Raw genomic sequence first — 17,514 nt, forward strand, 5'->3', positions numbered from 1 at the left:
TTCCCCTCACCACTGTACTTTCTTTTCATTGTCTTTTCATCTTTTTCCTCCTCCATACCTTTCATTCCCACGTTTCCTTTCCTTTTGCATTTTGTTGTACCTCACCCCATTTCTGTGCATTTCTTCCATCCATTCCAACATCTATCCCTCCGTCTTTTCCCTCCAGCGTTTGGCCAACTCCAAAGCCCACACGTCGCGCTTCATTAGTGCCAACCTTCCCTGCAACAAGTTCAAGAATCGACTGGTCAATATCATGCCCTATGAGACCACACGCGTCTGCCTGCAGCCAATCAGAGGCCTGGAGGGATCTGACTACATCAATTCCAGCTTCATTGATGGATACAGGTAAAAAGAGGGTGAGATGGAAGGATACATGCCAGCAGGAGGCATGTGACAGGAAATATCTTTAATTTTGCAAGACATACATTTAATCCATTTTTTCTCTCTTAGAGGTTTAACTTAAAGATACATTTGTAAGGAGAAGATATAGGAGATAAGTGAACTGGAGGTACTATTTAGATGTGAAGGAAAGATGCCTAACACAAACTGTAGATATATATGCACTGCATTTTGTCTTCACAGTCCCCAGGTTAACGTAGTACTCCTAGTACTCTAAAAGCCATCACTCAGTCTTTCTAAAATGTGCATGAAGTATTAGTGTTATTCCCAGAAACTGCATCAGCTGTGTTAAAAATGGTGCTGATTAATTATACAGTCCAAACTTTAATGGTTTAAATGTGGTTTTACTGTATTCAGGCAACAGAAAGCCTACATTGCCACGCAGGGCCCTCTGGCAGAGACCACAGAAGACTTCTGGAGAATGCTCTGGGAGAACAACTCTACTATTGTCGTCATGTTGACCAAACTGAGAGAGATGGGACGGGTAGGACATGAACGCTCATGACCACAAATATTTGATTTATGTTTTTTTTCAAACCTTTCTTTTGCAAGGTTTCAAATAGTCAAAACAAAATAAAATGAGAAAAACAAATCACGAATAATTCTCAAAACATTAACTAACTAATGGTTATTTGCTCAAACAGGAAAAGTGTCACCAGTACTGGCCAGCAGAGCGCTCTGCTAGATACCAGTACTTTGTGGTTGATCCCATGGCGGAGTACAACATGCCCCAGTACATCCTTCGAGAGTTCAAGGTCACAGATGCCAGGGTAAGACACGGGATTGAGTGTAGATTGAGTAGGCTGTGAGGTGGGAGTAAGAAATTAAGACCAAATAGACTTCATAGAATAGTTGGTAACAAAAATAGTAAACATTGGTTTGGGAATGTAGTGATATTGAGAATAAGGTTTAAAAATGGAATATTGATATCATGTTTATAATTCACATATATGATATTATATGTGTGAATGTGTAAATGTGTAAATAATGCGCTTCTGAAAACATTTCTTTTTCTTTCTGTTGTGACTTTGTCTCCCTCCCAGGTTGTATTTTCATTGTCTATCAAGTGCAGTTGCTCCTTTTTGTGCTTTTATACAGTTATGGTCACAGACTCTCTGCACCTCCTGACACAAGTCTTTTGAGTGTAATTAATTTACCAAAAAAAAGCACAAAAACCCCACACAAATTAGTTTTAATTAGTGAAATGAATTTGACTGATAGCATTATATTATAGTTATAATTTTAAAATCTTCTATACGTGTTGCAATAATATTTTTGAAGTGAAACCTTTTGTCCACTATTACTGTGAAGTTAAGATCTGACATTCTGCCCACCACATTATTCAGTAGTTTCTTCAGAAAAAGTTTGGGAGATATACATGAAAATGAGAGGAAAACAATGTATGTGCTGGGTAACCTCTGTTTCTTGGTTTGTTTGATATAACCTGTAAAAAAAATTATGGCATCGTGACTTCAACCTAAAATATCTCTCAATGTGTTTGTTTTGAGTTGTTGTCAATCTTAAACATCAGCAGTAAATATGTAGCTTCCACTATCAGTTCCTAAGATTCACAGAGCAATGGGTTCTTTTAAGAGTCTACATTTTATACTGGCATTCAATAGTCATACAGACCAGTGTGTTGTTTATGAATAATAATACAATATAAAGAGACATCATTTTCACAGCAGTCTCAAAAGACTAGAATGCAACGCTGTACCAAATTATGCTGTAATTTCCAGAATGGCGCTGGTGAGCCGCCCTTCACTGGACTGTGAGAAATGTAGGAGACTAAGCAGGTTATGACAAAATAGGTCACGTAAACACAGAAAAATCAAAAGTAGATCATGTGTTGTCCTCAGAAGTTCCTAAAATGTCTCTGATATTGTGATTTCCTCTGTAGTTAGATGCATTTCCCTACACAACACTATCACGATGACTGTGTCTTCATACAAATATTAATAAGAGTTCACAACCAAGTGACTTTTCTTTTCCTGAACTGTTGAAAGTAAACTCCACACTGCGTTACTGTACTTATCTTTTTACCTCAGGAGTTCTTTTTTGGGTCCAATTAGGTCGGACAGTTGGAAGCAGCAGCAGCCGAAATAAAACTTTTCTCTCTTTGCCAAACAGACTAACATATCCAGTGATTTCCCTGGTGGTGTGGCAGCTAGTTAGCAGTCATCCCGTTGGTATTTAAATAAATAAATAAATAAAAAATAATAATAATACATTATATATGCACACACACATACGTATACACACAGGCACTTATACCCAAACAGACACACTATATTCACAGTGTGTTGAAACTATTATGGCATCGCCACATACAGTACAAACACACATACGCACACACTTTTTTCTTTATACATAACCCTGTGCAGCGTGCAAAATGCCTCTCTTAATGGGCTCCTGCACACACACACACACACAAACACAAATGTGCACACAGGCTTACTTTCTCCATGCTAATTTGCTGTTCTCGACCCAAATATACTCACTCATGCACACACACACTTTTGTATTGTTAATATACCAGGACACATGCATTCAACATACAGGTGCACACATAAAACAATGTAATAGAACGGCAGCCAACAGACGTCATTAGAGTTAAAGAAACAGAACAGAGAGAAAGAGAGAGAGAAAACAGTCGAAATACGATATATGGAGGTGTGAGAGTAAAGGTTAGGTTGATATAAATTGTTAAGAGGCATTGTACATGTCGCTTTGTGTCATAGGTTTTTAACCCCATATTACTGACTCTGTATGCAGAGTGTGAGTAAACTGCGTTTAACCTCCACATTCCATAGATTACAGAAATGTACATGCATGCTTATGCGTTTTTACATGTATGGCAAAGAGTGTATGTGCATGTGTGTATGTGTTCGCGTGCAAGTTGCACGCCTCTGCGCAGTAATAGCATAGACTCCACGCTTCAACACTCACATCTAGCGAGCCAGTCACGTATTTAATCACACAATTTGACACGCCGCGTGGGCCCTCAGGTTGTGTGTTAAATTTTCCTCTCTTTTTTTTCTCCTCTCCTCTCTTTCTTCAGCGTGCTTGGGTTATTGTGTTGTTGTCTTTGCCCCTCTTTCACTTTTAATCCCCCCGCTGAGGCAAAAATGTTTTTGAGATGAAAAACAAAGGCGACGAAAGAAAGGAAACATGCAATGCGCCATAAAACAGGAAAAGACACCAGACGTACAAAGACCGTTGGTACACGGAGCTTAGCTTATTAGAATCGCAATCACTGTGTTTGTCAAGTACAATAAATCTACAATAATACATGTTGGTGGCATCGGTGCTAACTGCCACATGCTGCAACACGACTTTAAGAGTACAAAGATTCAAAAGACAGATTATGTAGATCGTTTGACATATAGTAGCCGCAGATGTTGTACATTCAGCATTCAGTCGCCATCTGCATTAAGCATGCTAGCATTAGAGGGGGTGCTTAGCTCATGGCAAAAATCAAAATGAATGAAAAGGAATGTAGCGCAGCCACCATGACAACATCCATGATGAATGTAGAGCCTGGGGTACTTGTTTACATCAACACTTACTGTTAGCTCAATATGATAGATGTTGTTTTTAAGAGCAACAAATGAAGAAAGCTCAAATGAAGGAAATCTATTGTTAGTTTTATGAGGTAATTTAATAATTGTTGTAACCTTTTTTACAGTCACTTTCAAATGAAATGATTAAGTTTTTATAGTCTTTTCTGCATACACAGTACTTACATGATACTTCTTGTGTCCCTATCCATTAATTGTGTTAGTCCCTGGTTCCCAACCTGGGGTCACGACCCCATAAGGGGTCACCAATAAAATAATTATTTTTTTAAGTTTAGATTATTATGTCACATATTACCCTTAAAAAGATCTCACAGGTTAAGGGCACAGTGAAGACCGCACAAGCTCTATTCAGTCTTGAATTGTATAAAAGGTTCTTAAATATATCAGGAAAAAACATCTTTGATGTAATATTCAAAGGAATTAACCTGCTCAAAATGAATCCAAATTGCTCTTTTTACACAAACTTGCATCCGTTGCGATCACTATTTGTTCACTGTTCATTGTTATTTACTCCTAATGTTATCAAATAAATATCCATAAACTATGTCACTTGGTCAGTGGTCATCAGTGTAGGCAATGGTAGAAAAGTGGTTTTTGCTCTGGCCCTTTGCCTGCAGGTCACCCCTCCCCCTCCTCTTTCTCCCCCTCACTCCGTGTCTCTCTTAAGCTTTAACCATCAAATAAAGGCAAAATGCCGTCTTAAGAAAAAACTTTACATTATTTTTATCCAGCAGCCAATGTGTGCAGTCAGTAATCCACATTTGCATAAATCATTCTTTAGAATAGAAAAGCACCTCCACTCGCATGCTGGTTACTTGACAAAACATTGATTTTAGAAGACAAACGTAACTGCTATAATCCATATTTTCAGCGGTATGCTCTCATCAGAGGCATGTAATGCCACCATGAATGTATAAAGTTTTTTCTCATGCGTTTCATAGAGGCAGTGTGCACTGTTGCTTGCAGCTTAGGTTCCAGCCTTTGGAAAGCTGTAGTGAATTAGATACACATTGATTGTTACCTTTCTGTCTTTTTACCAGTTTACTAATTCTGTGCATAAATATTTTTGTTTTTAAATTACCAAGCTGCAATAGGGCTAACATAATTCTGTTTTACCTGTTTTTCATGCTAAATTGATTATATAATACAATTTAGACAAAATTACTCTACCTAATTTTGGAGTGTATAATTCTACACCATCTAACAGCAGGATAACCAAAGGATAAAGTCTACTGGCCAAATGAGTATTAATCAAGTCGTGCCTTTGCCAGTGTGAACAAATGGGAAGAGAATGTGTGAGAATGACACATAAAGTCTGTCGCACAGAGATGTGAAAAAAACAACTGGAGAAATGAACACCTGGTTGTCTTAATTGCTGGTGGCATCAAGCGGACAGCTCGTCTCAAAAATGCAAAAATTGCTTCTCTGCTCGCTTTCTTGAGAAATGTTTTCTCTCCGAGACAACTTGAAAAGAACTTTCTTTACAAGGACACAAGTATTGACTGTGCATTCTCAGACTCAATGATCAGCGCTCTCAAAATACAGCAGATCAATTCACTTGTCCTCTTGTGATGACACCAGATTGTAAAAAAAAAAAATGTATTTAAATGTTATTGTTTGCATTAGAAGCAATTGCAAGTGCACCACTCACACAAGATTATAAGAATCGATATAAGATTAAATTGTTAAGATTGACATTTTGTCTAGCAGGCTTGTCAGCCTGTCAGGGTTTTTATTTTCAATTTTCATCGTCCAATCCCACCTCCTGCTCCGTTAGTCCCCCGCTCTTGCTTCTTACCTCCATCCATCAGGTCGCTCTATCGATCGCATCTCAGGATTATCCTATTCAACATGGTGTCTGGGAGAAGACGCTTGTCATGGCAGATACACTATTGATTAGCTTTAACTAGGACCTACTCGTGGTGCACACACACACTCACTCACACTCTCAAAAAAGAAACACAACGGGAGAAAATAGAGACAATTGAGTTTGAGGTAGAGGAGCATGGTGGAAGAGGAGAGGACACACTGTTCCTCTGTGATACACGAGTCAGTGTACATTTATTCATCTGTGCAGTGTTGCTTTCATCGTGAACAAAATCAACAGTAAATACTATTTCATTTTAAAGCGACAATAAGATGTTACGGCCTCATAAACGCTTTAGCACTGTTGCATTATCTGCATTGTGTTCTTGAAATGAACCAGAGTGTAAAAAAATCATGAACAAAGATCCTCTCTGACCTTTTTTCCATGCAGCCATTGCCTTTGCCTTCTTTCCTCTTATTGCTCTTTACAAAAGCCTCCTCTCCTGTCTTTGCTCCCTCTTGCTTCTTTACACCTTCTATAATCTCCATCTGCTCTCCTCACTTTCTTTTCCCTGTATTTGCAGGATGGTCAGTCCAGGACAGTAAGGCAGTTCCAGTTTACCGATTGGCCGGAGCAAGGCGTGCCCAAATCTGGGGAGGGATTCATTGATTTCATCGGCCAGGTGCATAAAACCAAGGAGCAGTTTGGACAGGATGGACCAATCTCTGTCCACTGCAGGTAACAAGTCTCATTGTCATGTATTGCCATATTTTCTTTACTGCACAACATTATCATTCCAAGATCCAAAATGCATGTTTGTTTTTCCTTTAAATATTAAGGTGTCTTGAAAAGATGGGTGTGATTAGCCATATTTCCAGGCACTGCAACTTCTTCACCTGCACTCCAATGACTCGCTTCCCTTCTTAAAAGAGAAAGAAGTCTTTAAGTATCAAGACAAGATTAAATCAATTCTTAAGATTGTTACTGTTTTTGCAGCACTGCATCTCCTGTGGTGCAGCTCTAACAGCATCATCAGATACGATCCCTCCTCACCTTTTTGCCACCGTGGTACACTACCTCTGCACCTCGACAGGCCCATCTCCTCCATAATTGATAAGGCTTAGATGCAGCTTGGCATTTCCAAAGAGGAGGCACATGAAATGATATAGCCATTTTTTTGGTTTTTATGATAGCTTCGTGATGCATTTTTATCACCTTGGCTGTAACTTCCAAGGTAACCTTCATTATTAACTCGACGTGCCGGACTCAGGAAGAAACCTATATTTGGTGGTGGTCAACACCAAGGCCTAAGATTTTTCTTATTCATCAATAGACCTTGAGTGGGCTCCATCAGAAGTTGTTGCCTTACACTTTAGGACAATGAACATATTTGTTTGGTATGCTCTGCAAGACTAGTAAAGGTTAAGTAAACTGGTAAAGTGTTCGATCTGTTATACATGTATTTCTTTCATGGTTTGGCATTCAAAGCTTTAAGGATACAACTGTTCCTTTAAATGTGATCATGTCAACAAAGGTGTTAACACACCGAATAATTCCCTCGCTGTCTCATAAACACGGTTTACTCTTGGAACAGATAAGGTGTCACTTTTTCTCCACATCTCTATCGCACAGGCGCCATGACATCATCAAATATAACATCACCTCTCCAGTATTAAAAAGCAATGATGTCACCAGCCATGAAATGGCCCCCTGGGAGTTGTAAGATGTGTCAGGGAAGCTCCAATAAGTCTGAGTTATTCCTTCCTTCTATGGGTGCTAAGAGTTATTGGAGGGGGAGAGAGCTGTCTTAAAGTGAAAGGATCAGTTATTGCAGGAGCAACTGCAGGACTGGAGTATTAAACCAGACTGCAAGAGTCACATGACTGTGTTGTATTCAGCTGCCAAATGCACAGTCGAGGCATCATTGACTCATCTCGGTGAACTTTTGGAGCACCATAAGAGGATTAACACAGAGCGTCTGCAGCCTACAGTGTAGTAAATCATTAGAATTTCATGCTGTTAATCGGGTACTTTAGTCACCTGCAGCCCTTTAAAATACTCTTTGGTAATTTTGTACCTTTTTAAACAAGTGGGGTTTTTTTTAAGCGTAGGTGTCACTTCAGGTAAAGGTAGATATCTAAATTTTGAAAGAAGTTTCTCTTGAGTAAAAAAAAAATTAATCTTTAGTTAGTTTCTTTGTCTGTCACTACCATAGCCACCTCCTGCTCCTCCCTATCACCATCCTCCTCCTCTTTCTCCCTCCCTCCTCCTTCAGGCTTTTCATCTCTGAGTGGAGAGCTTATGCCTTCCTTTTCTCTTACTCTTTCGTCTTCTGTCACCGGCCTTCCCCGTCTGTCATCCCTCTGTCTATTTCTTAATCCTCTCTCTCTCTCTTTTCCTCTCTCTCTCTCTCCCGCTCTCTTTCTCGCTCACTCTCGCTCTATCCATCTATCCATTCTTCCATCCCTCTTTTCTTCCCCTCCTACTTCTTTTCTTATTCCTCCTCCTCTCCCCTCCTCCGCCACTATCTAATAGACCCACATGCTTTTTGTCATTAATTGCCTGATTACTTCCTATGAATGGGGACACCAAATCCTCTCAGTCTGCAGCGGCTCGGCGAGCCTTCAGATTTGGGAGAGTCGATCTTCGTGGAGAGAGAGAGAGAGCTAGAGGGAGAGGGAAAGAGGAGCTCTGAGTGAGTTTAAGAGTCCATGTGACAAGCTGTGACCGACTCCCAAGAAGAGGCTTTGGGTGGGCTGAGAGATACTGCGGCATCGGGGTTGGTAGTGGGTGGGTGCAGGTCGTTTTGGTGGTCGTATGTTCTGCATGATAAAGTTCAATAACTGCTGTGTTAGATGTCATTTAATGTATTGTCAAATAATACAAGTCATCTTTTGTCCTAGCATGGTGCCCCAAAAGACACACACAAACCAAAAGTGTCAGCGTGCAGCTATCACTTTCATTCTTCACTCAACAAAATAGCATCGGAGGCTGGAAGGAGCCCAAATAAATCTGTTGTCATATCAATTATTGTTCCATTGGTGAAGTGGAAGTCATTTCACAGCAAAGCAGCTTAGAGAGGCAGCTCTCAAGTATTTCAGGATCTGAGTTAAGACTCGGTATTTCTGGAGAGCAGCAGCAGGCTGAGTTTCTCGACACATGGGAGGGGCTTAATGAGACAAAATGTTTGCTCGCTTGTTTGTGTGCCTGATTTGGAGTGCATCTGTGTGTCCTTGAGGGCTCATTTCATGTTCAACGAGAATGTGGGCGCACATCAAAGTGGATTCACACATGCAAATTGCGTCCTTGCCATTGCCACCATTTGCGTTACCCTGCCGCAGGATTCCTGGCTATCAAAGTTTTCCAACGGTTGACTTTTTTAAACAGTCAGAACTGGAAACTTACAAAGTTGCCCAGTGCAGCTTTAGCTTTGCTGCTTTTAGCAAGCATTTAAGAGGAAATTTAGGATAAAATTATTTAAAGATGACTGTTACTTTGCAGTCTTGGTTAGACCAATGTAGTGGTATAAAGTAACAAAGTGCGAACATGGTAAAAGACTAGGATCCCAGGCAGAGCAAGAAAGAGAGACACAAGTTTCCTAACATAAATAAAGATGCACTATTCACAAGAGATTGGACCAAGTCATTCTTTTGCCACCAGTTGGTCTCAAGTCTTTGTCCAAAAGTCTCAAGACCTAAACTTTGAGTTCTGAGTTCTGAGAAGTCATTCAACACCAAATGTAATGCCACTTTAAAAACAGAGTAATAATATTAAATTTACTCATGTACTCATTAACTGATTTATTTGTTTAAACAAATGAGACTGAATTTAACCATAAAAAAAAGTTTTGCTGACATTCTGCTTTGAAAGCGTATAGCAGTATCAACCAGTGCCACTTTTCTTGCTGAATTTGCTCATTTCATATTCTAAAAAAATGTCTATAACTTTATTCTCCCAATTTGGAATTGGAAAAGGTATCATACATTTAAAGTCAAAAGGCTCAAATCCATGGGAAGTCACAGACCACTGGTGTTAAAATCAAAGTCCAGTTGCAAGTCTTTCTTTATTTTTTCCAAGTCAAGTCTAAAGTCATCAAATTTTTGACTCTCATCTTACCTGTGTCCAAATCTAATTACTCAAGTCCACACCTATGCCATTCAGTGAAGAAATAACATCCTTATTAATTCACTTTCTGTGTGTTCTCAGTGCTGGCGTGGGAAGGACTGGAGTCTTCATCACCCTCAGCATTGTCCTGGAGCGAATGCGCTATGAAGGCGTGGTCGATATCTTCCAGACAGTGAAGATGCTTCGGACACAGAGGCCAGCCATGGTCCAGACTGAGGTCAGAGGTCACACAGACACAAACACTAAAACAATACACTGCTTCTATGTTAAAAGACCTGGAACAAGTTAACTAAACTAATAAAATTTTACATTGACTTAACCTCTGTGTGTAATGTGTAAAATACCTTTTATCATACTGTAATTTGTTTGAATAGTCTGGAATTGCTAATGTGTCGGCTTTACTGGTGAGATTTTTTCTGATGTATTTTTTCTTGTATGTGTGTTTCTTTCCTACAGGATGAGTACCAATTCTGCTATCACGCAGCCCTGGAGTACTTAGGAAGCTTTGATCACTATGCAACGTAAAAAGCCATCTCTTCCCCCCAGAATCCTGTCACCCCCCTCAACAGTCTCCTGAGCCATAGAAACTTTGAAATTTGAAATGACGACAGCAGACGACGATAACACCATCACTAATTCAGACACACCAAGCAGGATCCTATTGTAGATTTTTTTAGAAGTACGATGCCCAGTTAAGAATTATTCCCAATTCGCCTAAGAGACCCTTCGCAAGGAAGGGAGGAAAATTGCCCATCATCAAGAAAAGAAAATCCTCATCTGGGAGAGGAACCAGACGCTGTGGCTCAAGCTGTGGGGCGGGAATCGATCAAAGCGTCAGACTGCTTACCTTACCTCAAGTGTTTCAATGTGGAGGACATTGTAAACATTCGTGGACATTTCTCTTCTCAAAAATATCTTCGTGATACAAACAAGCAACAGTTAATGAAGGAGAACAGCGAAAATCAACGAGAGGCAGATGGATGTAGCCAAGACGGGGTGACTTTCTTGTTCTTTTGATATGCCTGGGTGTTAAAGGGTGTTCAAGTATTTTTATCAACACATTTTGTGTGCGATATCCAGAGAAAATGACCAAATTATGGTTGCCTGTGTGGAAACAAACGGTTTTCCCCAATCTCTGGTAAGACAAAAAAAATCTAAATAGTGGAAACTAGCACGAGAACATTCCCATCTAGCATTGAATAAACCTTTTTACACTGTCCCACTCATGATATGCATAATTTGCGTGGAAAAACACTCAACTATTAAAGTATACATCACACAGCTGCCTGTTCTCAAGCGCCAAGAGCTGAGAGACGGCGCTGTCAGTGGCAGTGGGGAAGCAAGCAGCAACACATATCTTAAAATCAGTTAGCTTCATGAATTGTGCAAAATCAGTATCCCGCGCCAGGTAACCACAGTGATGTTGAAAAGTACTGCAGTGTATTTAAAAAGTGCCCCAGGAGTCTCGTGTCTCAGTCACCAGAGAAATCAGGAAGGAAAACCTTGGCTGTTGCAAGAGGCCGCGGCTGATGGTCATGGTGGGAGAAATGGCAACCGTGGCCCATGATTTTTTACAATCACTCCTCTCTTTGGAACCATTGCATCATGGGGCTTCGGTGTTAACATCCACCATTTTGAACAAGAGATAAATCTGGTGGGCGAGAAGATTTGGAACAAACGGAACAACCAAACAAGGATTGCCGCAAAAAGTCTGGGCTTTCTTTGTGTACAGTGACCAACGCTCATCATCATTGTTTTGAACTTTTTTGTCTTATGAGGAATTATCTCTTTTTTTTTTCTTTTTTATTTTCTGTCAAAACCAAACATGCTGCTTATCTCGTGTATGCTGTAAGTGTGACTCTTGAGGGAGAGGAAACTGACAAAACAAAAAGATGCCAGCTCTGCTAACCGCTCGCGCTGAAGCGGGCATGACTGAAAGCGCATCCACATGACAACATCATCCATCAGTCTTCACCTCTCCTTTTTTTTTTTTTTTCTCCAGCCTCCTCTATAATCATCATCGTTTAAGACACTCAAGAGTGGCAGAGGCCTGTTGCAGTTATAAAGCTGTGTGTTCATGTGGTTGAAAAATTGGCCTTTAGTTCCACTGTTTGTGTGTTTGGTAACAGGTGGATAAACAAAATAGTTGCTTTGGGTTTTGTCCTCCATTTTATAGATGATGTCTCAGTGAGTGACACAGCCAGACCAGGCAGCCATGTTGGATCTCGATGCCATGATGTGATAAAGAAATTCTTCGGTACCAGTTACTTGCACATCCCTAAGGAAGAAAAAGAAACTTGAAACAAATACCCCAAAAACAACTGCAGGTTGGATTTGACGCACTAATGTATATGTGTCTGGTAAAAAAGAAAAAAGAAAAAAAATGAGCTTTCGAAACCACCAGGTTTTCATTTGGAGATCAGTGCTTTGGTACAGATAAGTGTACGGATTCTGTGGAGGTTTTCGGCGTGTGTGCACAAAAACCAGAGCGATGGACAGAACTGTGTGTAATCTTTTCTTATTTCCAAAAAAGCCTTATTGTTATTGTAACATTATGAAAAACATTACTGTTGTATTATGACGACTTATTTTACATTACATAGTTGACTTTTTATGTTCTTTTTGGTTTAGTTTTTTAACAGAGATGTTGTATCACATTTTTTAAAATTAGCAGGAAAAGAGAAATGCTTATTTGTTCATATTACGTTAAAAGACATTCTATTTTTTCACTGTAGAAATGTTAAGTATAACATGTCTGTGTGCACGTGTGCATATATGTATGTATGTATATACATACTGCACACTCACACATGCATATATATTTAAATGCAGAATATAAAGATATATCCAAACAACTTAGTATTAATTACATTTTTCTCCTCATCACCTTTTTTTTTTATACCAGCCAGTGCTCATGTTTGAAAATACGACTTTTTATTGATTTCTCTTTTGTTTGTGTGTTTGTTTTTTGTAATCTTACAAACCTTTCTTGAGAAAAAGCGGAGGTGATGTCAGAGCTACATCTGAATCCTCGGCCACCACTCACTAATGTTTAACTTCTACCCCTGGGTAGATCCTGTGCCGATGAGGAGATGCCATTTTTAAACCTTGAGATTCTTTATTATCAATAACTTGTAGGCATTAGTATTATTTGATTTATTTTTGAGCAACTGTTGAACGATGAACTGGTCGACGAAATATCTAATCAATCAAAAATTCCATAATTGACCTTGCTTTATCAGCCCAACTTGACGTACTGTACCTTGTATGATCATGTACAGACTACGACCCTCACAGTTTTAAGAAAATCCTTTCTTTTTTTATACTTTTATTATTTTCTGACATAATGTGGTCATTCATTTTGTTAGATATCCACTATGATCTAGAATATACCTGTAAATAAACAAATATATAGATTATATGTATTTGTATCATTTGACCCTCAAAATCTCATACTTTGAGTGGAGACAGAATCGCAAAGATCGAGGTTTTGCTCATATTACTACTTCCTGGTGTTTGTAAAGCCTGTTTTCTCTCCTTCTGAAATGTTCTTTCTCCAGCCCTGCTCCATGGTCTTTAATTACCACGTGCTTTTTTTCTGCCTTTAATTTCCCCTGCTAGCAGTTAAACTGGGAAACAAGCCAGCTCCTGTTCTCACACCTATAGCCTCAATTAGGGCATGCAATCAGCATCAGTGATCTGCTGCTATAATTTAGCTGAGGATGGGAAGTTAGTCCATTGGCTAACTATTTGAATTGCTAATCAAGCATCAATTCAAGGTCCTGTTACATTCTCATTCCTAATGTGATGGACATGAACTTTTTTCTGCCCTTGCATTAGCACAGATCTGTTAAAGATAAGATGGACTTTCCTGTTTAGCATCATGGAACTAAAACAACTAGAGGGGTTTAAATGATTTAAATAATTAGACCTCCGGTCGTAAATTCCAACAAAAAGGGATTACACAGGTGTAGAGTCTAAATTTGTCCACTAAAGTGAGAAACAATAGCACCTAAAGGTGTTTTTCCATTCCTTAAAAGTTTCCTACAAATCCCCAGAAGATCCACAGCTGTCCAACTGCCTAAAATGCCAAGGTGTTCACCATAAATTTCACTGGCTGATGGACAAACGCAGCTAAGCTAAAGGCCATATGGAGTTCAGTTGCAACATGACATGTTGATTTATTTTTTTCCCTGGAGCATTGTTAAGCATTGTATAGAACCATACTTTGTGGGGGTTTTTCAGCCATGTGTCATTGTGGGATGCAGAAAGAAATCAGGACTGAATGAAACAGAGCAGTGCGATGCAACCAAGGGAAGACCAAGACAACCAAAAACTTGCTGCAAATTCACATTTCCAGCACGTCATTTCTGAACAGTGGGAACCTTGAGATGTTTCATAACGAACTAAATCCCCGAAGTCTTTTGGAACTCGAAAAAGACTGGTAAAAATGGCCCCAAAAATGCCAAAACTGAAACCGTGGAAGTCTTTGGAAGCTTGTGCAATGTGTTACTCTTTTGACTTGTAAAGATGCTAGACTTTTGAAAAACAGACGCCAAATTTACTGGAATATGTTGCCGAATATTTGGGGAAGAGGGAGGAGGATGGGACTAACAAAAAACAAAAAAAAACAACACTAACAAAAAATGACATCAAAAAGAATAGAACATATACAGTACATACCGACAAAATGAAAAAGAACCCAAACAGCAAAATAGTTTTCCTTTGTATGAGGGCCAAGTGCTATCACTTTCAAACTGTTACTTCTAACTGAAACAATAATTGGTTTAAAGCCACTGTGTATGTAGATATGTTGACTTTGTATTAAAGAAATGTTGTCTGAAAACTATTTTGCCTGTGATTTCTGGCTGATATCGGTGTGTATCTCTGATTGTCTGCCTGCTGTATCCCGATCTGTGTGTAATATGCAAATAGCTGTTGAGAGTTATTTAACTACAATACTTAAATTGCACTGACACGCTCTTTGTACATCATTCATTACATCAGAACCTGCACTGAAAAAGTGATGAAGCACACAGATGGTGCACTTGTGTTGTTGATAGATGGCTTGATTAGCTCCCTCCTATATTTGTCCACCAGCCTCTTCACAAACATCCCGACGGATCCTTAAGCCCCTTTTCACGCTCGATAAATGCCACCCAGACAGACTGATATTGGAGCAGAGGTAAAACCTTCACTTGGTGGTATTTGCTATCTCGTCTATCATCAGATATTTGATAACCTCAAAGCAAAATGTCTGCAAACAAAAGGGAAATGTTTAAACCAAACCTTACTGTGTTTGCCTAACACTAGCTTTTGATTACAGACTGTGAATGAAATTGTGATAGGTTGGTTTATACGGAGTATCAATAAAATACTTACTGGGTACCCTTATCAAAACACTACTGCACCCTGGACTGTCCCTTTTCATTTTCTCTTACTCTGAAGCTCTCCACAAACACTTCATTCTGCCAAACCCACCAATGCTCTAGGATTAGATCTCAGGGGTTTTTTTCCCTTACATTCAATATAAAAAAATATATAGGCTGCTGTGTATTGGGTATCGAGCATAAACTGCATATAAAGACAGGGGACGTGTCTCCACTTACGGAGTGGTCATGACCTCATTCCCCCTTTTTTTAAAATATTAAATAACTAATGAAAACCAAACATCAAGGTGGTAAGATCTATGTCAATGTACCATCCGCTAACATGGGGGGGCAGAATTTATGTCCTATACTGCAACCAGCCACCAGGGGAGAAATTAGATGTTTTTGCTTCACTTTTGGCGAACTGTCATGGCATCTATTTATACATACAGACTATGGTATGAAGGCGCTCATTTTTAAAACAGCACTGACAGTGTAACTTATTAATTGGTACCTCCAAAATATTGTTTGTGTCCATTTATCTATTTCCATACTTCTTCCTATGTACCTACCAGTAGTCGGTAATTATTTAAATGGTATCCCATCTGTATAATTTATCTACACTGTAATTTAAAGGTTCTAATCTAAACTGTTTCCTATAAACATTTAGACTATAGAATCTTGCTTTGGTGAACCATTGATGACCCTCTTTCCAAAGACCTCACTGCTCATGAACATTTAATTCACATGGGTGGCAGCTGCAGATGATGTGCCAACGAGCTCCTTGTCACCTGAAACAGCAATCTGTGACAACACTCCGCTTAATCGCAAGAGGATTGTCATTTATTAAAGGCTAATATACGCAGAATGACAACCCGTTTCAAGGATGATGTTACTAATTGTCTGCTCAGAAAGCTGTGTTTCAGTCCATTCTTTTCTAATAGTGGCGAGCCAACAGACCGAGTGTAAGGGCAGGCGAGGAAGTGAATTAGGGCGGTGATTATGCAGTGATTCAGACAGCAGCTCATTAGGACCCAGCTAAGCAAGCAATCAACGAATCGATGTGACAGTGGACCCAAAAGCCACAGAAATTTGTAATAAATGGCAAAGCGATAAATTGGATTATCCACAGCCCCATGGCCAAGCTCTTTCTGTTGCAAATGACAAATCAATCCAATCATGCCACGAAAAAAAAGCCAAAAGAATCAGAAAAAGGGGCCTCGAGTTGCACCGGCCGCAGAGGTTATCTGTCTGAGACGTGCCTTGTTAAGGTTGTGGTTTTCCAGAGGTCATTTCTGTATGATATTCAGGGCTTTAAAATATTCATGCCAGACCATTAGGTGTTTATGACCGCCTTTTGTAATAAGAGATTTACTGACATTTGAACCCCAGCCAGAATAGTAAAGGTGTCAAAGGGATACCGTGCCACATGCGTACTGATCACAGAGGAGGAGAGCAGCTCTGCATTGGGATCTTGATGATGTAAATGAGCAGCAGAGGAGCAATAATAAATAAATAAGGAAATAAAATGCGGAGACAGCAGGATCTCTTCTCACCTCAGGGTGTTCCCAGTACAAGTGATGGATCCGCTCCATCTGCCTGTCAAATCATGATCACTGAATGTCACGATCGTGACTGGAGCAGGTGAAGAAACACTAATATGGCATAGATAGATAGATGTGTTGTGTTGCACTTATCCTGTCTAAACTGTATTTTTTCTGATTAATTATGCCCCCTGTGCTTAAAAAAACGTCTTCACTCAAAAGACTTTGCTGCCATCTGCAGGGCACTACATGGTGCTCCACCATGACAAACACACCAAAGACAAATTTCTGTTCAGTTAAATCAGAGATTAGTGTTAACGGTGTGTTGAAATGCACTGTCAGAGGCTCTTGCTTTCTCTATGTAAATATATGCTTATATGCTTAGAGATGCCATCTAGTGACTTATACATTTAGTTTTAATGCACCAGCACATTGAATCTGTGCAGTTTGACCACAACAAATTAAGTTTCACTCTTCAACATGTGAAACATACATAGTTTTGAGAAGTATCTTGAGTGTTGCATTTTTCCCCTTTGCAGTTTGAGCATCTGCCAGCTGTAAACGGTGACATGACTCCCGAGTTTATGCCCTCATGCCGTTATTTGCTATCATCTGTCTCCTGTTCCCCTCCATCCTCTCTGTCACTGTGTTTCCAGCCAGAGCTCTAGCACCTGACCGATTGTTGCTAT

The 17,514-nt window shown here is 39.6% G+C and overlaps 1 protein-coding gene across 8 annotated transcripts in view; it reads left to right on the plus strand.

The window, feature by feature from the left end:
• Positions 1–14,761, plus strand: part of ptprsa (protein tyrosine phosphatase receptor type Sa) — a 263,072-nt gene extending 248,311 nt beyond the window's left edge. For all 8 annotated transcript variants that reach the window (XM_088077631.1, XM_088077634.1, XM_088077633.1 and 5 more), the window contains 6 exons: positions 167–345; positions 757–883; positions 1,044–1,169; positions 6,371–6,525; positions 9,994–10,129; positions 10,369–14,761. In XM_088077631.1, the coding sequence (XP_087933757.1) occupies positions 167–345; positions 757–883; positions 1,044–1,169; positions 6,371–6,525; positions 9,994–10,129; positions 10,369–10,437 (792 nt within the window). In that variant the 3' untranslated portion in view covers positions 10,438–14,761. The remainder of the gene's footprint in view (positions 1–166; positions 346–756; positions 884–1,043; positions 1,170–6,370; positions 6,526–9,993; positions 10,130–10,368) is intronic.
• The last annotated feature ends 2,753 nt before the right edge of the window (positions 14,762–17,514 follow it).

This window comes from Plectropomus leopardus, chromosome 5, assembly GCF_026936395.1.
Source record: "Plectropomus leopardus strain MGB_pleo_1.0 chromosome 5, ASM2693639v1, whole genome shotgun sequence".
In the NCBI taxonomy this organism is placed as follows: Eukaryota; Metazoa; Chordata; class Actinopteri; order Perciformes; family Serranidae; genus Plectropomus; species Plectropomus leopardus.